The 24,811-nt window shown below is 37.4% G+C and overlaps 1 protein-coding gene and 1 non-coding gene across 9 annotated transcripts in view; one reads left to right on the forward strand and one right to left on the reverse strand.

Annotated features, from left to right (window-relative positions):
• Positions 1–23,823, reverse strand: part of LOC136242818 (protein FAM91A1-like) — a 49,569-nt gene extending 25,746 nt beyond the window's left edge. For 3 of the 8 annotated variants that reach the window (XM_066034304.1, XM_066034308.1, XM_066034309.1), the window contains exons 1-5: positions 10,556–10,593; positions 10,429–10,495; positions 6,370–6,800; positions 4,771–4,802; positions 4,358–4,427 (exon numbers count right to left, since the gene is read on the reverse strand). In XM_066034304.1, the coding sequence (XP_065890376.1) occupies positions 4,358–4,427; positions 4,771–4,802; positions 6,370–6,738 (471 nt within the window). In that variant the 5' untranslated portion in view covers positions 6,739–6,800; positions 10,429–10,495; positions 10,556–10,593. Of the gene's footprint in view, positions 1–3,817; positions 4,094–4,355; positions 4,428–4,770; positions 4,803–6,369; positions 6,801–10,428; positions 10,496–10,555; positions 10,594–10,655; positions 10,855–11,864; positions 11,938–13,048; positions 13,176–13,293; positions 13,381–13,871; positions 13,935–14,002; positions 15,124–15,631; positions 15,704–17,006; positions 17,233–18,669; positions 18,978–20,906; positions 21,088–21,139; positions 21,372–21,543; positions 21,624–21,675; positions 21,716–23,792 lie in introns of those variants that run through there. The other 5 variants (XM_066034306.1, XM_066034302.1, XM_066034303.1 and 2 more) reach the window with 5 other exon arrangements.
• Trnas-gcu (transfer RNA serine (anticodon GCU)) lies at positions 11,650–11,731 on the forward strand. Its single transcript has one exon. It is a non-coding gene; the product is annotated as a tRNA-Ser (tRNA).
• Positions 23,824–24,811: the final 988 nt, after the last annotated feature.

The raw sequence follows: 24,811 nt of genomic DNA on the forward strand, positions 1-24,811 counted from the left end.
GTAAATTTTTAGTTAAATTAATTTTGGTAACAATGCAGTGTAATCATCTTTTATCATCTCAGTAGTATCTATCTATCTATATATATAAAGCTGAAAAGCTGTCTGTCTGTCTGTCTGTCTGTCTGTCTGTCTGACGGTCACGCTGCTTACTCACCAGACTTGGCGCGAATCGACATAGTCTGTGCTGATAATGAAGCGCTCATCACCCGCCTACTCTAAGATTGTTATCACGAGTTCACGCGTGCTTCCGTTCGGTCTCTACAGCGCGTAGAAGGCCAAGGTGTAGAGAAAACTTGAGCAACATTCCTTTGAAAACCACAGCACATACTGTTCAAGTGGTAGAACGCCTGACTAGCGTGTAAGAGGTCGTGGGTTCAAATCCACGTGTTGACAGATTTTTTTCTTTCTACTCAGTACCTTTTTGTGAACACCTTTTTAAAACACGACTTTTAGCTCATCATATCTTGGCATGCAAAGCACGTATCGAGGCGGGACTTTAGCGAAATTAAACGCCCATCATCTGGCAACTCGAGTGTTGTTGTAGCAAATCAATACGTGCTTTTGTTCGCTCTTTATAGGCGATGAAGGCACTGGTGTAGGGAAGGATCACTGAAAAGTTGAGCTACATTCCTGTCAAAACCACTGATAAACAACTGTGGCGATTTGTGCACCTCCCTTAACCCCAAGTTATTATAACCAGCCAGGGTTCAATCCCCGCCTAGGTCATAACTTTTTTTTCACTTTTGGGACCTTTTTGATGCACCTTTTTGCTCTATCTGTTCCATGCAAGTCTTCATCTACAAACTCTTATGATCAGTTTTTCAGCACTGGCACTGAATTACCTCACATAATAGGGACTCTTATAGCACTTTTGGGACAGGGCAGACAAATTGCCAACATATTTGTCCATCTGTGTGTTGGTCCAGTGTGTTGTATTAGAGTAGGTAAAAGCTTCTTTCACCAGTATCCAGAATATCTACATCTTTGTTTTAAGCACATAGGTGTGCACTGACATGAAAAACTGTTTGTTCAGACTTACCTCAATACTGCTGTAGTAATAGGCAGCTTGCATGATTGAACAAATACTACTGTGCATCTGAAAAATGATAATACTGGAACCATGCAGATCCATAGTTTACACCGAGGAACTGCATCTGACCTGGCTCAACTGTTTCACTATCCTGCTTACATGCTTTCACTCTAAAGATTCATACATTACCTTATTGGTCAATTACACTGCAGGTGTTTCAAAACTGGGTTTTTGGTATATGTGTCACTGCAACATCAGAACTGAAAGTGCATAGGACAAGTTCTTAACTTTTGCTTGCCATGCAGTAACTATAACTACAAATTGTGTTGACTTTAAATTATGCTCAAGTTCATTTCTCTTTGTGACAGTCGGTAAGGTAAACATCAAAATGTAGAAACTGTAACTGTACCGTGTGTACACAACCTGTATGTAATGTAGGGTATACTGTATACAATTGCCTTAGCTCGCATGCAGTTTAACTAATTAGCTAGCCTTGCATGTATGCTTCACTATAAATTATTATGTACTGCATAAGGATCATGTACTTTAAAGCACTATCGACATACATGCTACACAGCAAATATAGGACACTAATATTTATGCTTGGTTCCCAATATATTAATTATTGTTGCATTAGTTCTCATGTAAAGCAGCAAAGGTTTCGTTTGTTCTATACAGCACGTTGAAGTCACTGGTAGGGAAGATGCACTGAATAATTAAACTACATTCCTGTCAAAACCACAAACAATAAACTTTAGTGTTTTGCATCATTAATGACATAAGAAAATCTCATGCTCTTTAAAAAATGTGACATCACCATGTACCCTACCAGGGGCGGATCCAGGGGGGGGGGGGGGGGGCTTTGTGGGCTGAAGCCCCCCCCCTTCACTTTTAGGCTTTACATGCTGAGTATTATAATGAAATTTTGTCTTAGCATAATTATATGATCACTAATAATACAGATACTCATAAAACCACCTTATAAACATCTTTCCAAGGTATTATCAGTGGATTTATGCTAAAGTTTATGCAACAAGGACCCGGATCAGCATTGGAGGTGTACAAGATTGAGATACTCTAATAGAGCAGTCACCTAACTACTCTAATAGAACATTCACTGGAAGCATATAGTTGGTTCCGTTACGGAATTTTTCCAAATCTGCCTGCATCTATACATACAATGAAGTACATTGGTCTGTTTAAAGGATGTAGTTAATATGTATGGCAATACTTGATTCAGGTACACAATTTCCATTGAAAATGCTCTCAAATTCAATCTTGTATTGTTCAAATTTCAAAATTTTCCACTTTCAACATTATTATTTTAACATCCACCTATTCAGTGTTGTGCAATTGTGAGAGGGGTGCATCATGTACTTGGTTGTCTGTACCTACCCAAACTTTTCCATTAACAAAACGTTTCAGAGAGCCATACCTATAATCTAAAGGCAGTATATAAAATATCTACAGGCAGAAAATAGCATGAATTTTATGTGGAAATGTCTCCAGATTGCAGTATTTTAGTATCAATTTTTCAAAATTTCCTGGGGGGGCCATGCCCCCAGACCCCCCTAGTTTCAGCATGCTTCGCATGCTGGGAAGTGTGCTTTGCACCTCTACCCAAGAGATCAGTACCTTGAGTTAGCCCCCCCCCCCCCCCCTTTTATAAATCCTAGATCCGCCCCTGCCTACATAGCTACATTAGCAGTGCTGGTGTTTAATGCTTAGTCCCTCTTCGTGGCATTAAAATGTTTAATGTGGAGATGGTCCTGCACATAGGGCAGGTACCAATGCTAGTTGTTTATATTGCAAGCACACATGTACAGCTAGCTGGATGTGATAATGTGAAGCATATAGAAAATGAATGCATAAAAGTGCCTATACTGTAAATGCTTTCTTGGCCAGATTTTGATATCATGTCTTTTGGTTGTAGTTACTCCATGAACATGTACTTGTGCATTCTTGGCCTTGCCTTTTTTACAGCTGGGCTGTTTTTGGTACAGGTCAGGCTGACTAACTATAAGAAGCCTGATGAAGTGAACATAAAAGGTAAGTTTGAGACTTTCTTTACACCGCACAGCAAAACTCATCACCTGATACTGACTTGTACCAGCAGTTTACATTACACAATGAATAGGTAACAAGGGCATAGTACATAGTAGCTATAAAGCATACATGTGTTGGGTTTAAAAGGTTATTTTTTCAACTAAAGTATGTTCACGTTGAGCTGAATCCTGAAAAACAGCTAAAAATTAAAAGTGGATTTTTTCTCAACAGAGTTAACATTTCAGCCAACTAGATTATTGGTAACAGCAAAGGTGTCAACAACAGACACATACGGTTTACCTCCATTACAAGTTCGGGAAAGGGCTGTAATGGACACTGTACTTATATGGCTTCCCCATAGGAAATGTATTGTGAAAATTTTGATTGGCCGTAAATATTATGTCAAACATTTGAACAAAAAGATTTCAAAATATTTTTAGCGGATCAAGCAGTACTACAAATGAGCCAAATTTCAAGATCATGTGTAATTGCATCCATGAGTTATTAAATGTTTTTTTAGGATTCAGCTCAACGTGAACGTACTAACTGGCCATGGCCAGAATCATCTATATAACTTGTCAATGTGCTAGAAATAAGTTATCACCTCTCTGTCTTGAAACCATTCTTTCAACTACAGCCTAGAAAAAACAACAACAGATTACTAGTCCCACCAGTTGTTGTTCTGCAGCATGGACTAGATCACAAATAAATGGTATTGAGCGAAAGCATGTGATGTATATGTCCATGAATACTGTTACCATTTATCAAATCACATTTTAATAAACATATAAATACATTGAGAATAATAAAATTTATCTAATGTCAAAGTTTTTTTAGTGTTTTCCCATCAAACTGGAGATTTCTTGCTGGCAATGGTACTAACTGATGACTGTCTACTGTATCAGCTTCAGAGTTGGGTACCAATAGTAGTTGAAATTTCATTGTAAAAATAATTCTTGTATAGACTGCATTTAGCATTCATAGAACCTCTCTTGGGCCCTCTGCAGTGCAAGGACACTAACAATATAAAGGACACTTTTTAAGGTTCATATAGACCTCTATCAATACAATTTTATCTCTGAAAAGGACAACCTTCGAACAACAATAAAATTTTCATTTGGTTCCACAGTGTCTATAGAGGTTCCACTGTTAGTTCCACAGTGTCTATAGAGGTTCCACTGTTAGTTGGTTACAGCCCAAATGTACTTTCTACAATATTTGTATATTTGACTGACTAAATCCTCAAGAACAATAACCATTCTATCAGGAACAGTTACTCACATTGTACTCAGCAATGAAGTTCATCACATCTAAGGCTAGTAACCTACTAGCATGTATCTGCTTCTCCAAACTGTGAAATTGTAAAGGAAACAATAAACACATAATATGCATTAGTAGGTACAGTAGTACTATCATTCCTTGTAGGGGGAAATCTCCATTATAAGCCGGGGGATCTCAAATACACAGAAGGAATAAATAGTATTAAATACATGGCTCGGCATTATATTACTTGAATTTTATCTCGTACTTACAACAATGAGCTTTTGTATATTTAATGTTAATTGTATAGCAGACCTCAATTTGACCTAATAAATAAAAGCCTTGTCTGTTTATGGTCTATAGGGAAAAGTATGTACCCTATCTTGCAATATGTAGTAATACAGTATTTAGTGACACAACATTATAAATATTACCTGTCTTCATTGAACAGCCGGTAATCCAAAATCTGTACAATAAAATAATACACAAGTAAAATACTCCATTATGTACAACTATGGCTAAGAAATCTCAGCCTGAAAGTGACACTTAGACATGTAGTACTGCATGTAAAATATGCTTTTACATTCAAACTATACAAATTTTCTACCAAAACTTTCAAACTAAATCTTTTATCTTGTCTAAAACAAACTGTACAGTACATATTTTACTCATATAGCTACACATATAATCACTCAGTTAAGCCTATCAAACCCTTGAAGCAAGTAGTGAGGAAGAAAAGGGAACACAACAATTGTAAAGGTTGGATGGCTATTATTTATACAAACACACATGATCTACAGATTGGGATAAAGGTCAACATGTAATACTGAGAAAAATGACAAATATTTTACAAAAGCAGTTATCATCACTGCTTTATAGGTGTTTAACGGAACTGTGATATGAGTTATATGACACATACTGTATGAAAGGTTTGTGAGTGGCATGGAATGTTGTGGTCCCTCTACGGCCATCATACTAATCACAAAGGGCTGCATGACATTTAGGTGGCACTGAACTGATTAAGGGCAGCCATATAAAGTGTTAATTGGACAACATGTTTGTGGTAATGCACAAACGCGGAAATTCATAGACCACAGCGAAGCATCTCAGTGGACTAACAGAATACGTTCTTTCAGACTGCCTATTGATACAACTAACATTATTTACACTTTAAAACTATTAGCTTGTCACAACTCTGGTTAATTCACTGATGAACAGCACCAGCTGCCATCACGTGATTACTGAGTAGGCACTGACTAGCCACACGGTTTCCTTTCTCGCTATATATCTTCAAAATTATGCACCACAGACCATCAAAATTTGATATAGGCATCAGGTATAAAGCGTTACTCTAGTAACTCAACAACAGTATGCCTCGAATTTTCATGACTCAGACTTGATGCCAATGTTGTAGTCCACAGGTATGTGTTTTCACTACGTACTTCTCATGTTGTTAGCAGTAAAAAGCAAAGTGTAGAATTGTTCTACAAGGTGAGAAATGGTTGGAACCAAAGCGGCTTAGCGATAGGTTGCTCAATGGCCAAGTTATTTTATATAAATCAGTTTGAAACTTCAGAGTTATATAGGTGCAAAATGAAGGCATGTTATTTCATGAAACTTTGTATGCTAAACTAAGCTATCACAACAGTTTTTTAGGCATAGATTCTGTACACTAGCGAAGTTTTGGGCCACCCTAAAATAGCTCATTAAGCATGTGGGTTGAAACAAATTGTTCTGTGCAGCCGTTTCATCGCCACCTTAATATAGTGTGGATAAGGGTCATTGAAGTGACTTTGGTGAAGAACTACTGTAAGAGAATACAATGGGAAGAACTGTTGACAGAAAGTAAACTTATTCCCAAATTTTGGTTTCAAATTTACGGACTCAAACACACTGGCATGTCATTCACTGTTATCATGCAGAGACGGAGTTACTAGCACTATATTATTTTGTGAATGTCCTCCTTTTTCTCTGTATAACAATGTGTACATCGTTGATGTCAAGTACATTGTACTTTACACACACATTTGTACCTTTTTACAAACTGTTTTGTAGATATCTCCACTAAACAATGGAATACCAATGCTCATCTTTAATGGTACCCAGTCTAGTTGTGGTCTGGTATCAAGTTCACTAGATGAGCTAACTATTCTGCTCTTAATCTCTTGTTTCTGTGTTGAATCAGGGACATCTGTTGGAGTGTTGGGTTCAGAATCCATCCCACCGATCCCCAACTCTTTTAGATCATGACGGAACTCGTCAATCTCTTCCTTTTGTGCTTTCACCTCATTGGATATCTTGTTTGGTAACATTGTTGGTGTCTTCTTTAATCTTGTGATGTTCAATTTAATCATGTGACCCCTCAGCATCCCTGTCTTCAACATAGTGATGAAGCCACACATGTGCTTGAGATCAATTTCTATTCCAAGTGTGAGCAGACAAGGATGATTTACTATATCATCCTCTACAGTGGCACAACAAAACAACATAAAAAGTTTTGCATATGACAAGTGCCAATCCAATATTTAGATAGTACTATTGGAAAATATATTGCAAATTTCAGATTAAAAACTTTAACAGGTTAAGCAGTAACAAACTGCAACGTTCAACCCTTAGCTATCTAAACTATTGACACTAAAACTGATTAATAGAAATGTGTCTATTAGACTATATCTGCTCTAGATCATTTGAAGTCAGCAACATAATGAAAATGATATCTTGCTGATCCAAGCTTTCATAACAAATGCATGTACGTATTGAGTTAAAAGCATTATTCATGGCACAGTAATTCCATCATAAAATTCAGATATACATATTTTCACAGTCATCCAAACAGTACGAGGATTAACTAACACTAGATGAGGTTTGGGTAACTGAGGTGATGAAAAACAATCATATTTATCAAGATGCTACAACCAGTTATATTACATGCAATGTATCTTTGTACTCAAATCTGTTTGGATTGCTGAATTTGCTTTGGACTGATAAACCATTCATTGTAGTAGAGAGTCCTGTTCTTCAACTACTTTAATACAACATACACTACTTCAATAGAACACACAGTTGATTGTACTGTATACAGTGGTCCCTCCATTATCTGGCCATTTCTGTTATCCAAACTGTGGAAGTGACTGTTCTATTAGAGTATTTTAAACTGAACTCTGTACATAAATGTATGTGCTTCATTTATCCAAACTTTTCCATTATCCGAACACACCTAGGGCCCAATGAGTTCAGATAATCGAGGGATCTCTGTACTTGGTTTGATCAGTAAGGAATTAGGTGTAGCTATCTGCCACACCAATACTATCATTCCATTGCTACCTACTTGCCAAATTAACACCCGCCAAATTAACACCCACCAAATATGGTGGGAATCACTACAGTGGAACCTCGGACCACTGTAGTGATTTTCATTCTCATTATTCGTGAGAACCTCATTGTACCATTGAGATATCCCAATGTGTAATATGAATCCCAAACATCTCTCACATGTAATACAAATCCAATCATGGCTAATTTTACTTGCACTTGTTTGTTTACTTTTTGATGACTGGTGAACCTGAATTTCACCAGGCTTATTGTTTTCATCCAAGCATATGCTCTAATAAAAATAGCAAAAGTGGCCACTAACAAGTATGGCTTCTGTGTACTTGTGTTGATGAGACATTAGATGACAGCGTATTGTTCTGTAGCTTATCTGGCAAGTTGACTAGTGGTTGAGCACTTTCAGTTTCTGCAATAACTAATAATTTCATTGTTGTGAAAATTCCTTATTATGAACCACTACAGAAATTCTCGGTTAACCGAACTACAGAAATGACTGCTCTATTAGAGTAGTGACTGTTCTATTAGGGTAGTTGAAAATACTAAAATATTTAAAAACGTTCTTTATGTCATTTCAAGGTTATTTATACACAGTTTCAGAGATACGGACTTTTCAGACTTATGGACCACCCCTGGTCCCAAGGGGTTTGGATAACTGAGGTTCCACTGTAATACAATTCCTGCTAATTAAATTATGTATAGAGAGCTTGCATATGAAATGCATGTTGTAAATGCTTAACAACTGTTGCTAGTCAGCCATACTTAAGGGCAGAGCATGAAGGCTACAAGCCATACTTGAGGGCACAGCTTGTTTGCATTAAACATAATTTTCAACATTTGTTTCTAACAGTGATACTTGTAGTGGATAGAAAACAAGATTCACCCCATTGAAACTTTCCCTCAAGTATGGCTGACTAGTAACAATTGTTTAGCATTTTTAATACTATGGAAGTGCAGTTCAGTCAGAGTCATTACACACAACAAGCTAGTCAACTTGCCAGATAGCTACAGAACAATACGCTGTCATATAATGTCTCATCAACACAAGTACACAGAAAAATTTGGAATTTTCAACTAGAGTGGGGACCATAGCACATCAATAAAAAGTACAATACTGAAACAAACTGGAATAGTGCACGATATTAAATCACAGTAAAACAATAAGAAGTGTTATATCCCTACTGTGCTCAAGATACCATAATTGAAATGCACAGTAGGGATATAACACTTCTTATTGTTTTACTGTGATTTAATATCGTGCACTACTCCAGCTTGTTTCAGTACTTTTTATCGATGTGCTATGGTCCCTACTCTAGTTGAAAATTCCAAATTTTTCTGTGTACTTGTTTGTTAACTTTTTTTCTAAATAATTATTATGACTGGTGAACCCACGCGTTCTGCATCTGAAATGGCACCGTGCCCCAATTATCGTCTGAAAAGTGAAGTATCTATTACGCTTCATTGTCAGCTTTGTCCAACCCGTTATGCAGCATTTCAAATCAAGAACTGTTCGAAAAGCACCTCTGCAATCCATGCTTACCAAAAGAAATGGTGTCACGTGCACCCCAGTTAATCAATTATCGTCTGAAAAGTGAAGTATCCATTACTCTTCGTTGTTGGCTATGTTCAACCCGTTACACAGCAATACGAATCAAGAACTGTTTGAAAAGCACCTCTGCTATCAAAATAGCCACTATGACAAATACAGATGATTTCCGTTCTTGTTTCTGTTACGAAGGGAAGCCATCACGTGCTAACACCAAATCACCACTTTTTGCTGTCAGCAAAGATGAATGGGACACAAAGGAGGACACGGGTAAGTCCATGAAGAATGCATTGTATGTACTGCGGTATGCCAAAAGGCACCTGTCGGGCCAAAGGGATGTCAAACAGTGAAAAAATCAAGCCCATAGCCTTAGCCGTTATCGAGTTACGCTTGTCTGAAGGCATCAGTCAGTTACTCAGTCAGTCAGTAGAAAATTCCATTAAATATATATATTTTTAAAAATTCCATAGCGACTTGTTGAAAGCGTTTTGGGTCGATCTGAAAACTTGTTTGGGCTTAGTTTTACCTAACCAATACTGCCTCATCGTCATCAGGGAAAATTGAGGCTGGTTTTTGGGTGATCTTATCCCGTGGGCCATGTCTACTCCTTTGTGGTCCCTACTATACACTACTATCGTAGTGTATGATTTAACTTTACACAACAGAAACGCTTCACCTCAAGTCGAAAAATTGTTTTCTTTAATGCAATTCTTATACCATTGCAAAGACTTTTGATATCCAATATCATAAAGTCATTAGCCAATGTCAAATTTAAATGCACTTCAATGACCAAAACAATTGATTGACTTATAGTATGTTCACGTTGAGTTGAATCCTCAAAAACATTTAATAACTCATGGATGCAATTACACATCATATTGAAATTTGGCTCATTTGTAGTACTGCTTGACCCACTAAAATATTTCAAAATCTTTTTGTTCAAATGTTTGACATAATATTTACAGCCAATCAAAAGTTTCACAATACATTTCCTATGGGGAAGCCATATAAGTACAGTGTCCATTAGAGCTCTTTCCTGAACTTGTAATGGAGCCAAACCATATGTGTCTGTTGTTGACACCTTTGCTGTTACCAATAATCATCTGGTTGGCTGAAATGTTAATTCTGTTGAGAAAAAATCCACTTTTAATTTTTAGCTGTTTTTCAGGATTCAGCTCAACGTGAACATACTATATATAGTACATGCGAGTAACATTACCTGAGGATGGGTCATCAAAAGGAAATGAGACATACTGCACTTCTCCATCAGACAGCCACCCATGAGCCTGTGTATTTGTACACACTATAACTAAGGAATTAATTCATTGTGGGTTTAAGTAACTTACCTGTACTAGAACTGCGCATAGAACACATCAAGTAAACTACTCCAATAAAACGATAACAAAATACTCTAATAGAACAATCACACACATACACAACACAAACCTTTAGGATAGCAGGAAACTTCCTCACTCTAGTTCTCTTGGTCAGTAGTATGGAGGGAGGGCCACACCTCACTCTGGTGTATAGCCACAACTTAAACCAGATGGAGTTCACCTCAGGAATTGGGGGCCCAAGATGAGGGGAGCAACAACTGGTCGCAGAACGGATCTCCTGACTTAGGGGGGCCACTGATACCAACACACTATGGGAGAAATGATAAAGTCAATACCATTATTAAAAATGCATGTTTTTTTACATACTGATGTAACAAAAAAATTTTAAAAAGCAACAAGCCATACATGCAGAGCAGACTGGCTGATACCTCCAGCCAAGCATAATTCGACTGTTGTTAAGGCTACCAGCTTGATTTCTTCACTGTATCACTTCAGCCTGAGATGTCCATACAATGGACTTACCTTTGTTCTCCTTTGTGATCTATTTCTTTCTCCACTATCATGTAAGTGCGGTAACACATCATGGCTTCAATGCTTTAATTTTCGTAGAGTCTAACTGGATTGCTAGCAGAGGTGCTACTTGTACTGTTCTCATTTGTAATACTTTAAAATGACTGAAACATAGCAGTAGAATGGCCACATCGTGTTTCAGTAAATTGATAGTCGGGGCATGTTCAGTTGTAATCTCCGTAGTGAGTGGATTGATCACAGAGGTGCTTCTCATACTGTTTTTTGCTTTTTAACACTGTATAATGGGTAGAAGAATATACTGTAGCTTAAGAATGACCGCTTTGTAATTGATAGATAGGATGCATATTCAGTTGTGAAACTTTTTATCAGAGTAACTTTACATCTGACTGCTCTATTACTTTATAAAGGTCCTTGTCACAACTTGTCCTGTTCCCATTTATTCTGGATACTTTACTACTTTGTCCAACAAAATCAACCTTACATAATTAACTTTTAAAGCTGGCCAATAGTATGTATAGCCACAGTGTATAAAGCAGTCCCTTGTAGTCTAATACATTTAATTACCAGCGTGAGACAAGGTGGCCGAGTGGTTAAGGTGATGGACTGCTAATCCATTGTGCTCTGCACACATGGGTTCAAATCCCATCCTTGTCGCTCATCCCAATGTTTTATTTTATTTTATTTAGGTTTACATCAGTTATCAACTTTTTGATTTCAACTATGTTAGATGTGTCTACTATATACGTAGCTCACATTGACAGTTCTGCTAGCATAACAGAAAGCTTACCAGTAGTTTCTTTGCAATATTCTTGTAGCAGTAGCATCATCCAGGTTGTATAAACTTTCACACCTTAACAAGTCTGTGTGCAGTGACAAGAACTGATTATACGATACATGTAGAAATAGTCATGTATACCGGTATACTGTATCCTGCAAGAGCTTTTGAGCCACTTCAGTAAAGCATGGCAGGGAATAATGACAAATTTCCTTTAAAAAATACTTGGTGGGAAATTGGGAAAACTAATGATCAGCTAAAATAGATTCACATTGGGATATAAGAGTTTGGAGAGTGAAACACTGTTCATATTCACATTGTTACCATACAGTGTTTCAAAATATATACGCACTTTTGTGTGTGTGTGTTCACAAAAGAGTGTCTGTTAGAATGTGTGCTGTGTGTGTGTGTGTGTATCTGTGTGTGTGTCTGTGTGTGAGGAGGGACATGTGTGTGGCAGAATTTAAAGCACTGGTCTGATGGTCCCAGCACAGGTTCACTGTCTGGTTGGCATTGTTGTTGTTATTTCTTGGCTTTGGGTATCCACACCTTCACCTGAGACATGGTACAGCCTTCTGCAGGTTACAGCCCTACCCCAGGAGGATTTGCTTGTGCTATCCCACAGCACCTGACTAACACATAGGTGTCCCAGTGCTGGTTTACTGGATAGGTGTGACCATGCATAGTAACTGAAGGCTTTGCTTTTGCTTTGTGTGCATGTGTAGTGGATAGATGACATGTATGTGTGTATGTGGTTAGTATGTGTAGTGTGCAAATGCTTGCAATGTTGGAAATTAACTACCATGTCACACAATAGGCAAAGAGGAGGAGGTTGGAAGCATTTCAAACACTTACACCAATTGCATATTTTTTTGCTTGAAAAATTTCATGTGACCCTCAGTACAAAACTAGCATATGGTGGGGAAAAATGGGGCTCATCACATATTCTTCATATTTTGTTTTGTAAAATTCCTTAAATTGGTAATACTATATAACTCTATTTGATGCCACCGTATCTTCCAGGTATGCGTATTCTAAAAATGATGATGCCACACTCTAATACATTGTCCCATGTATATGCTTTATTTCGTCCCAGAAAGCCAAGGAGTAATTTATTTTAAAGGTGCTTATTTGCTTCCAATCTCCTCTGCATTGGACATAAACAATCAGTAACATAGAAATAGTATCACACTAACCTATTCCTAATCCACATTCTTCATCCGGAAACAGCTTCTCATTCCGTCTTAGAAACTGCACTGCGTCACGTAACGTCACAGCATGTTCAAAATACCTCTTGGCCTCTCCTTCAGCTTGGGACCCAACCTATATCACAGCAGTCATTAATTATACAGGTAATTCTCATCTAGTGGCCAGCTTATTAACAAGACCACCTCATCATAATGGCTATACAAGGCCTCACCACCATACACATGTCACAGACCTTGCCCAGTTCACTGATAAAGCTGTTCAAAGATTCATCTGTTAGTTTACCCACTTCAAATATGGTGACGGCATGGTTTTTCAAGCCCTAAACAGTAAAAGAACCACATAAAAGTGGATCCATACACATCATATTTGTTGATATATAGTGCTCTGGAATATTAGTAGATCAAACCAGATTGTCTAGCAGCTTTGGACAAGTCCTTTTACCTTACTACATATACACATTAACATTTTTTTTCTGATCAACTTTTTCTTGCATGTACTTCTACACAGCAAAAGGATGATGGGTGCTGTATTGAGGTACTAACACGTTGACTGACAAACACACAGACAATACACACTGACATACACAAAACACACATAATTATGTAGACAGACAAACAGACAGATACAGATATGCATGTAAATACATAGTCAACCAGATAAGCACAAATATAATCACATGTACATACATACATACATACATACATACATACATACATACATACATACATACATACATACATACATACATACATACATACATACATACATACATACATACATAAATACATACATACATACATCAAGACTCACGGTAGTGAGTCGCGCGACCAGTAAAGCAGAAACGCGCGCCGCAGACAATAAATGACGCGACCACTACGTGAGGATTTTACAAGAACGAACGTTGTCAAATTCGGCCTTCCTGTAATCCACCCATCACTTACGGTATCCCTCTGAAACTCTGGAGTTGAACTCATCGTGTCACTAGTAACTACCACACAAGCAGTGAAGCAAATCCATGCCGATTGTTTCGTGATCGAGGTTGCCGACATCAAAGGTGAAGTTTCATTTTTTTTTTTATCGCATGCGGTTAGACGCAACCGCAGGTGTATGCCTTGCGTTCCTTTGTGCATTCCGAACATTGATCGCCCTGTTATCGCTTCAGTATTCACTCAATCACCTCAAGATTCACATCATCGATTTCACCATACATGATTACCCTACAGTCGTGATTTCAGCACCAAACGAAGTTTCAGTCGTCCTCAGTCGACCTAGAGGCCAAATACAAATCCCAGATTGTTGTTTTCCGCAATACTCGCTTGGCATGTAGGGCAATGTGTCTTTAAACTGTTCTAAAAGTTTCGTTCAGATTGAAACATTTGTTTTCGAGAATGGCTAGTTTGAAATTTGAATTTAGTCGCCCCCACGTCATTTGCTCTCTAAGAATTTTACTCGGAATTTAAAGAATGACGCAGAGCACAACTGCGGTCACTGGGTATTGATGAACTGGCGCTCTATGTAGTTAATCAGTACATATAGCCACCAAGAAGTGTGCTGCCATAGATTATAGTCCATAGATATAATCTATGGTGCTGCATACCATCCTTCGTTTTGAAATTAGTCACCCCCACATAATTTGTCCTCTAAGGGCGCGGCTTAAAGAATGACACAAGAGTACAACTGCGGTTACCAGTTGTTGACACAAGCTGTGAGTAATTAGCACATGTAGCTAGCTTAAAAAGGAAGTGTGCAAAATCGCCTAATACAATTGTCACCATGCATTATTGCATTTTATAGCACCCCCACACAAAATTACACATGTAATTACAACATACAGAGGAGACACATGAATACCAAACACTTTTCACAACAATAATGTAAGAATTGTACAATAATGACTGTAATATAACTGCTATGCAAATGTTTTCCAGTGGCCCGCCATGGTAGCAAGTCTCACATGACGGCATGTATATTCATCCAAGGGAGTAACGAGTAAGTATGATGACAACAAGTTGGTATGACTTCATTTGTAGAATCCAGATGAGTGGGTGTGGCTCCAGCATGTCTAAACGGTTAACAAACATTCCTGTTATAAATACGTGCTAGAGTTGCAATATAATAGTATAGTATTTAAATGCAATAATACATAGTCTCCATTGCATCACTATCAAACGACACTAAGTGGAGGATATTGTTGCATCTCTAGTATGTACACTCTATCTATCAGTACAACCTGTCTTAATGGCCACTAGTATAGAAAGACAACCACTCTTGAAAAGCCAATTCCAATTGAGAATTTATACACTGTTACCTGCTGAATGAGTGAAGGTGGCAATAAACAAGTTCCACCGTAATTTATACACGTGATCTGATCCTGTATATTCTGTCAGTGGATGAGATCCACTTGGCCAGGACAAAATGTGACTCAAGTGCCCTGGATGATCCAACTTATGACCCAGTGGCACAATGGAACTGACTATTTATAGAGAATACAATTATATTTATTTCTAAGATGTGTGGATGTGTGGACACATTACAACACATTACATGTACATACAAGACATGCTACGCACTGTTTTAGAATTTCAAGTCACCACATTATACACGTACCAGTCAACAATGCTTCATAGTGCCCATCAGTAAACCTGAAGAAAAGTTACGAAAAATAAAAATTCACATAAGTACAATGAAACCTCATTAATATGGCAGGCTGTGGGACCAAAAAATTTGGTCTGAATAACAAGGTGGCCTTATTAATGAGGTCATAAGTAATGCTTAGCTATATTTGGAACCTACTAGAGGTGGCCAATATAATGAGGTGGTCTTATTAAAGAGGTGGCCACTAAGTGAGGTTTCACTGTACATATAGTTCACAATATTGTGAACAATATTAATGGTTAACAATATACACTGAAACCTGCAGGTCACTTCTTGTGGAAGATTGCTCTCTACACAAAATGACACATTCAGAGATTGTATTTAGATGGATGATACAGTAATGCATTGTGACTTCAATACTCGTGATGTGTCACTGCTAGGCAGCAACCATATACACGGCACTGCCACATCGCACTTGCTCGCACACACAATTTTGCTAAAGATTTTACAAATTGATAATTAAGGGGTGTGGCAACTAGCTGTTTCGCTCGCAAGACTGTGTGGCAGCTGTTTCCCTTCTGTACAAGTGGCCACCAAGACAGGTCCACTGTGGATGAAAGCCAGGCATTAGATATTTGGTATTTCATGTATTGAAGACATTCCAGGGCTTCTGGTAGTCTCAAATCTCACCACAGTTTAACTTAGGCAGTGTTGTGGTCACCACTAAACTACTGGAATGCTGTGTTATGTTCATCTTATGCTTGGCTACTATATTGTAGAACTGAAAAGGATACTCTGAAAAATATATCCTATGGATAATGACTTCATCACTTTCTTCATCAGGAGCTTATAAGGACCAATAGTGAAACTTTTTACACTTGGGGCTGACAGTCAACTGCCTATGTCTGAAGCAGTGCTTTTGGTGCTCTAACAGATTGGCTGCCCCCTTGCTACCAGCACTCACTGTCTCATACGCTGTCATACACTAAATCCATCTCTATAGCCAGTTAGAACAGCATGCTTCTTACCTTTTTTTAAGGCCGCTTAATGCAGCCACCTCTTTAAAAGGCAAGGTCAGAAAATTTTGTCCCTACGGCCTGAATAATGACCAGTTTTCACTGTACTATTAGTGATTAGTGATCATGGGGGATTATTTATTAAGATACTAAGATATACAAACACTACAACCTCTAAATATAGCAGTAAATTTTTACCCTGGTCCAATGTCTCGTAATAATCGTGACTTCGTGAGAGACTCTACTGTGACAAATACATGTTTATCATGATATGTGCTAATCGCCTTTTTACAATTAAGTTTTACAACACAAATACATGTATAGTTAAACTCACCAATTGCGACTAAATCCCTTCAACACAAAAAGACAAGTAATGAGACAACCTTGGAGACAACAGCCACACAAGCCTATTCTGGTGCATTTATTTAGTTGTAATATAAATTTTAAAGGCGTTTATTTACAACAGGACATAATTACGCGCCCCTCTATTGTCTCTGTACATACTTGCCTTTTCTTTACTATTCTCATTTCATTTCACAAGATCTCTTGGCAGGGGCGTAGCTTCTTCACTTGAATTAGTCATGATCAATGCTTGAAGTAGATCGAGATACTCTAATAGAACAGTCACATTTCTACAAGTGCCATATTTTTATATTGTAAAGTCTGTAAGTAGCTAGTAATTTAAACTATACAATCCGATGCTAAGCAAAAGTTGTAACTATGCTAAATATTGATTGCTGTGTTACAGCTGTGTTGTGACTGCTCTAATAGAGTATTTTGATCGTTTCAATGCAGTACAAGATGAAAGGCAAAGCATTGTTAAGGGTTTAATAGTTAAAATGGGTGTTAGTTGACTGCAGTTGCATGCCACTAACAGGGCCGCCCTGAGAAATTAGAGGGCCCAGGGAAAAAAGTTAAAGAGGGGCCCAGGGGCAAGGAAGGGTCTAGATCCTGACTGCTCTATTAGAGTATATCGATCTTTCTTTAAACAGGTATTCAAGTGGCCCCTTTCGGGCTGTGGTAGGGGGCAAAATACCCCAGTTACCCCCAATGTGGGCGGCCCTGGCCACTAAAATTACAGTTATATTTTAATATTCTGTCACTGTAATCTGGGGTTTCTGTCAAAACCATGGAAACTCACCTACTGTTATCAACAGTACATTGCTTATTCTAACAAAAAGTATTGAAATCCCATCCAAAAACAGCTTATAGCTGTAAAAAAAGTGCGTGTCCAAGTAAAGCAGAGTTAACTGCGACAAAAAGTAATGATATCATAATGCGGCCATGTGCGAGGTGTGCAAGTTGTAAAATTAATATTAGCTAATCAGATAATACAATGTTATTGTTAAAGTGTTAATGAGAACTATGTGATGCTGCTAGTTTTTAAGTGTGTGAGCATCTTCATAAATGCCACATAAATTTAATTCTCAATAAAGCAATGTGTATAGATTCTCTGATAGTAATAAATAGTTTGAGTTTGGCCGCCTTTCCTGTATACAGCAATGCTACGAACAAAGGAAAGGTGGCCAAACTCAAACTATTTATTACTATCAGAGAATCTATACACATTGCTTTATTGAGAATTAAATTTATGTGGCATTTATGAAGATGCTCACACACTTAAAAACTAGCAGCATCACATAGTTCTCATTAACACTTTAACAATAACATTGTATTATCTGATTAGCTAATATTAATTTTACAACTTGCACACCTCGCACATGGCCGCATTATGATATCATTACTTTTTGTCGCAGTTAACTCTGCTTTACTTGGACGCGCACTTTTTTTACAGCTATAAGCTGTTTTTGGATGGGATACATACATACATACATACATACATACATACATACATACATACATACATACATACATACATACATACATACATACATAAATACATACATACATACATACATACATACATACATACATACATACATACATACATACATACATAAATACATACATACATACATATATACATACATACTAACTATTCTACTCTCAATCTCTTGTTTCTGTGTTGAATCAGGGACATCTGTTGGAGTGTTGGGTTCAGAATCCATCCCACCGATCCCCAACTCTTTTAGATCATGAAGGAACTCATCAATTTCTTCCTTTGTGCCTTCACCTCATTGGATATCTTGTTTGGTAACATTTTGGTGGCTTCTTTAATCTTGTGATTTGATCGTGTGATCCCTCGGCATCTTTGTCTTCAACATGGTGATGAAGCCACACATGTGCTTGAGATCAATTTCCATTCCAAGTGTGAGCAGACAAGGATGATTTAATATATCATCCTCTACAGTGGCACAACAAAACAACACTAAATGTTGTACATATGACAAGTGCCAATATTTACATAGCACTATTACATGGCAAAACATATTGCAAACTGCAGATTCAAAACTTTAACAGGTTAAGCAGTAACAAGCTGCAACCTTCAACCTCTAGCTAACTAAACTGTTGACACTAAAATAGACTGTTCTATTAGAGTTTTTCACAGTACAGTAATGCTATGCATAAATTCAGAGATTTTTTAGTCATTCAAACAATACATACCATACGCAAGGAAATTTTGACATAAGAAAAATTTGACAAATTTAGACTTCAGCAGATTTGACGAAAAAAATGTTGACGAAAATCAAGAAATTGTAGGCAAAACCTGTACTTTTAAGGGTGCTTATAAACATTTGACGAATTTAAATTTGACGAATTAAACCGATTCGTCAAATTTTTTTGACGTCAAAATTTCCTTGCGTACGGTCACTATGTAGTTCCCAGGGGTTTGGGTAGCTGAAGTTGATGAAAATATCAAGATGCTACAAATCTTCATTCACTGATGCTTTGCATGCAATGTATATTTGCTGCTCGGGTTACTGTTTATTTTTTGAAATTTTCTAATTTTATAGGTGATACCCGATTTCAGGATTTCTAAATTTAAATGGATTTCTAATCGGGTTCTTGGATAGTGTATATACAAGTCCCAGGCTCCTCAACTGTGTTAAACATTTCTTTGCTATCATGAGATGGCTGGCACCCATGACCAACCTCCTTTGAGTTCATGATGCTACCTTTACTACACACAGATCTCAAGAACTGGTTATACACCAATCATTCAGTACAGGCTAAACAGGGGGATTTACCAACAAAATATCCCCCAGGTGTGACTGCATGTAAATTTGTACCTAATGATGGCTTCATATCAGTTTGCTAGTATAGCGGCAACATTCCACTGGGAATGGTTGCTGCAAGGTGATATAATGATGATGAAAGTGATACAATAGTTTTTGAAGAATTTGGCTTCCATCAAGTGGAGTGGAAACTGAGAGCCGGCTAGAAAGTTGTACTTTTCAGCAGTAAACCAACTACCGTTAAAGCAAGTTGGAAGCCTTCGCCTAAGTCTGCTGACTCAATGGATCATTCTGTGAAGGGATATGCAATGGCAGATCTAGCATGGGGCATTTGGGGCAAATGCCCCCCCCCCCCCCCCCCTCCAGCATAATTATTTTCATGAGTTAATAAATGATCTTGGCCTGACTTAAAAGTTTAGTAGCTATTACGCATGACTCCTCCTCTGGTGTGTGTGTGTGTGACATTTTACTAGCATTTATTACAAATTCACATGAAACCAAAGCAACCCAGCCAAACTAGCTGTAAAATCACCACCCCAGCACCTTTGTGCATATTAAGCGCCTCTAAAATTAAATATCGTGTTGCTGTTTTAAAGATATTCAGAGCCAGACTTTACAATCATCCGAAAAGGCCAAAATGACAAAAATCAACTGTGAGACAATACTAAGAGGTAAGTATTTGTTGCTTCAAATAAGCAGCACTGAACTAGAGAATCTGGCTCTCTCCAACCACCTACAACTTAGCCTGTTTGTGCCCCTCCCCTTGCCAGCTTCTGGATCCGCCCCTGATAGCTGACAATGCAACACTAAATCTACTAACTTTAACACTCATTCTCTGTGTTATGAGAAATGGATAAAAGAGCAGCAGACTTGGATCTGCTGAAGTCATCCAAATGTGTCTCATTTCTTTTTGATGGTGTTAGATTCCTATCTCAAGAATACTTTTGTCCAATGAAACAACTAGATCGTCTGTAAAAGGAATTAGTAGACATGCATGCTACCAAAGAGTACTATAAAGTCATAAACAGCAATTGTTAAGTGGGTGTGGCTCCACATAAGTCAACAGGCAGCTACAGACCCACAATTCTGATAATTACCCCATCACAATCCTGATAAGTAGGCGGTGCCATCACTGTCATACATGACTAGACAGTAGCATCATCTAAGTGGGCATGGCTCCATGTACACCAGTACACAATCATGATAAATGGGTGTGGCTCTATGTAAGTTTCTTGAATTGCATCCATCAGTACAGTTGAGCTTGGCTGATAAGACCACCTGGACAAAGACAAAATGTGACCCAAACGACCGGATGACATGACCCACTCACAATGCTGGTGGTCACATGGCTGAGAACTGAGAATGTCAAAAACCAAATGCACTGAATTAGAAGCATAAGATCTAATACAAACTACAAGTTGACTGTATACTATAACCAAACCATAATCTGTCAGCAAATTATGAGATGAAGAGAACAGTTTTAGTTCAGAATTGATGATGGCTCATCATGGTTGTCAAACCTGACATACCGACACAGGTCTATGTCAGCCATTATGACTTGGCTAGATGTAACCATAGTGGGGAAACCATTAAAGCAGGAATCATAATATACACAGTATCAGTTTGATGGCATGCTAATAGTACATAATATTATATGGTATCAAATAGCAACACCTGCACACGACTATAATCAACCAGTTAAAAATATCTACACCCATTCGATGACTAACTTACTTATCTTTGTTGGTCCTATTAGCTCCCTTCGTTGGCTAACAGCATTGTATCCTGCTAATATCATTGGCTTCATTGGTCAACTAAATCAACATAAACATCATCACCATGGTGATGTGTGTAACAAACAATTACCTGCTCATGTAGGTCACTAGTCTGTTATAAAAGAACTTGTCTGTAACGTAATAGCTGGGATGACATTATAACACAATTATACATGCATACATTGTCATGTTACATGAGTAAATATAAAAGAGAAAAGTGACTAAACATGTGTCAGATACCTGTGATAACCTTTATATTGGTGTGTAGAAACAGGGGGTATTTTCACTAGGACTAAAATGAATATACCGAATATTCAAATTCATATTCAAATTTGTTCGAAACAATTATTGTAATCGAAACATCAAAATTACAGTAAGGATGGTGGACACTAGTAATGAGGAATCTTTGTCAGTTTCTACAACTGCAATAACATCAGACACTGGACTAGAGATTTACCGATAATCGAAATGGTGATCACATGGGTGATCAGATTGTTTGCTGATATGTCTTCCATATTAATAAATTAGCTACACTAGCTGTATTTTCCATACTACTGTAAACTCACAGTTATCCAACCCCAAAAGTCTTAGGCAATGATAAAATGTGCTCTGACAAGTTAAAGTGTTCAAATAATCTTGGGAACTTAATTACTTCAATAAATACACACCACTCTAATTAAACAGTCAATTTCAGTACTGGGGTCTACTGTATTTGGCTGTAGCTGTTGTTCAACCATCATGTAATATTTCAAAAACTTGTCTCACAAAAATACTGATAACAAAACAGTTTTAAGAAAACAACACAGTATGTTGGGTGGCTGAAAGAAATGAGTAGTAAGGGTATTATAAGGTGTGATGTATGGGTATGCCAGTACTAGTGTCAAGGGGTTGCTAACGCCCCAGCAAACCCATAAAGTTGTGTACGAGAGTCCTAATATTTAAGGATTTCAAATAACTTTCAGTATTTCAAAAATTATTTTTCAATACAATGTTATTAAGATGTTATCACTAGACAATAGATGTCAGGGGACCACAGGAGCCTTTGACTGGCAGTAAATTATTCCAAATACTTGTTGTAGCTACCCACTCATTATCAAAGCCATTTTCATTGTGATTTTAGTTGCCATGACAAGTCATTAATTAACAATTGTTAAAATAATTGTGAATGGATGAAAACAAACAAACAAAAATACTTATGTAGATAGTTAATGGAAATGCATAATAACTTTGTCCATAGGTCCTATGTTGAAATTTCCAAGACAGACTGTTGTTATTTCTACCACTGCATTGTGTCCCTCCCGTCTTTCTAAATTTTGCAGATTTCAATAAATTTCTAATTGGATTCTCAGATAGTGTACGAGTCCCATTTGACAATTCCCATTTCATGGAATTGTCAAATCTACCCACCCTGTCCATACTGGGGGCAGAGTAGTGGCTTAGGCCACTCCAAGAAAATTCTTTGTTTCCCATTTCATTTACCTCAAAAATACATACGGGCAGGCGGTTCATTATCCATTATAGATATTTCCACTAATTTTCTAAATTCATACTGACTAACTTACAGGTACGAATACAGCAGAAATACTAAACTAAGAACTTGAACAGTGAAAAGCTAGGCTTTCTGAATGCTAAACTAGTTACTGCTATGCAATCACAGGATAAATAATGAATAAAATGTTCAGTTGACAGCAATAGTGAATGACCATGCGGGAAGAGAATCTGCATGTGGGCAGGAAATGGGAAACAGTGAATTTTCTTGGAGTGGCCTTAATAATGATACGTGCATTATTAAATGATTAACACTAGGGATGAACACGAGGGGTCTGAAACAAGCTAGAAATCTCATAGATTGATCTTGAAATCTTTACTAGAAAACTCTGGAATTAAAATCTGAAATCTTAAAAATTTTCTAATTTCTGGACATTGTCGGATACACACTGATATTACACGATAATCTAGTATTGAAATCTTTGGAAATCTTCACTAGAATCTTAAAATCTTGGGTAAAATCTAAAGATTTCAAAATCTCATAGGAAATTTGTGAGCCTATTTTGGAAAACCATGCATTTTGGCACATTGGTCAATTTTCTGTTTTATTGCTAAAATGAAACACTGAGTGGTTATCACCTTGTGTGAAAAGTTTGCGATAATACAATGAAGCATTCCAAAGATATGGCTGATTTACTGTCTAACACATAACAAACTAACTTTTCAATATCAGTTTATAGTACTGTATAGTGATCAGGTGGGACAAATGATGACAAACCACTTCCTTGACATAGATTTCCATTCCTACAATCTAAAATGGATAGAAAGAGATCCTAGAGAGTTTAATCATGTGCTCTTAGTGCTTTTCTGCAATTAAATCACATGTGTTATGGTCTAAAGAGAATAAATGTTTGGTTTTATAAATGAACAAATCACCCAATTTGTATATTAAGATAAAAGAAGCTATATATGGGTGTGAAACTCTACAGCAAGAAGGCTTAATAATAGTTGCTTCATCAGAATGCGCAAAAAAAGTAATTTTTAAAAACATCTCTGAAATTTTTAATTGAGTTTTCCCACAAATTTTGCTTGTGCCCAAATGTACTGTAGCTATAGCCGGAAATTTTCGAGGGACGAAACTTTCGCGAATTTCGCGAGTGATGATAGCTTCGTGAAAATATAATCATGAAATGTTTCAGTTTATACACATCTATATATATAAAACTGAAAAGCCGTCTGTCCGTCCACAATTCCGAAGGCGTCCAACGATTTTCTCGCCAGCTGATGCACGTAGCTATCGAAGCATTTTTTTTGTGTCGAACTAAGCGCTCATCATCTAAGAATTACCTCGCTTTTAAATGAAGCTTCTAACCGCCGTCATTTGTCATTTACAGCGCGTTTAGTGCAAGGGTGCAGACAAAAATTCGCTTGAATTCTTTAAAGACTCTGTAACCACAAGTGACATTTAGTCCATGTGGTAGAGCGTTAGGCTGGAAACTGGTAGGATGGGAGTTCGAATCCCAGTTGTATCACTCTTTTTTTTCTTTTTCAAACCTTTTGGTTACAACTTTTCTTCAACAACCTTTTTTGCTACAACTTTTTTTTCATTTTGGCAGCCTTTTTGGTAACAGGTTTTTCTCACTCTACAGTGAAGGCTGTGTATTAGACTGACCAAAAGTGTCCTGGTATCCTGAATTTTCAGTCCAGTTACATGCTAAGGGATACTTTAGGAACATTAC

Source organism: Dysidea avara, chromosome 13 (assembly GCF_963678975.1).
Source record: "Dysidea avara chromosome 13, odDysAvar1.4, whole genome shotgun sequence".
Taxonomy (NCBI): Eukaryota; Metazoa; Porifera; class Demospongiae; order Dictyoceratida; family Dysideidae; genus Dysidea; species Dysidea avara.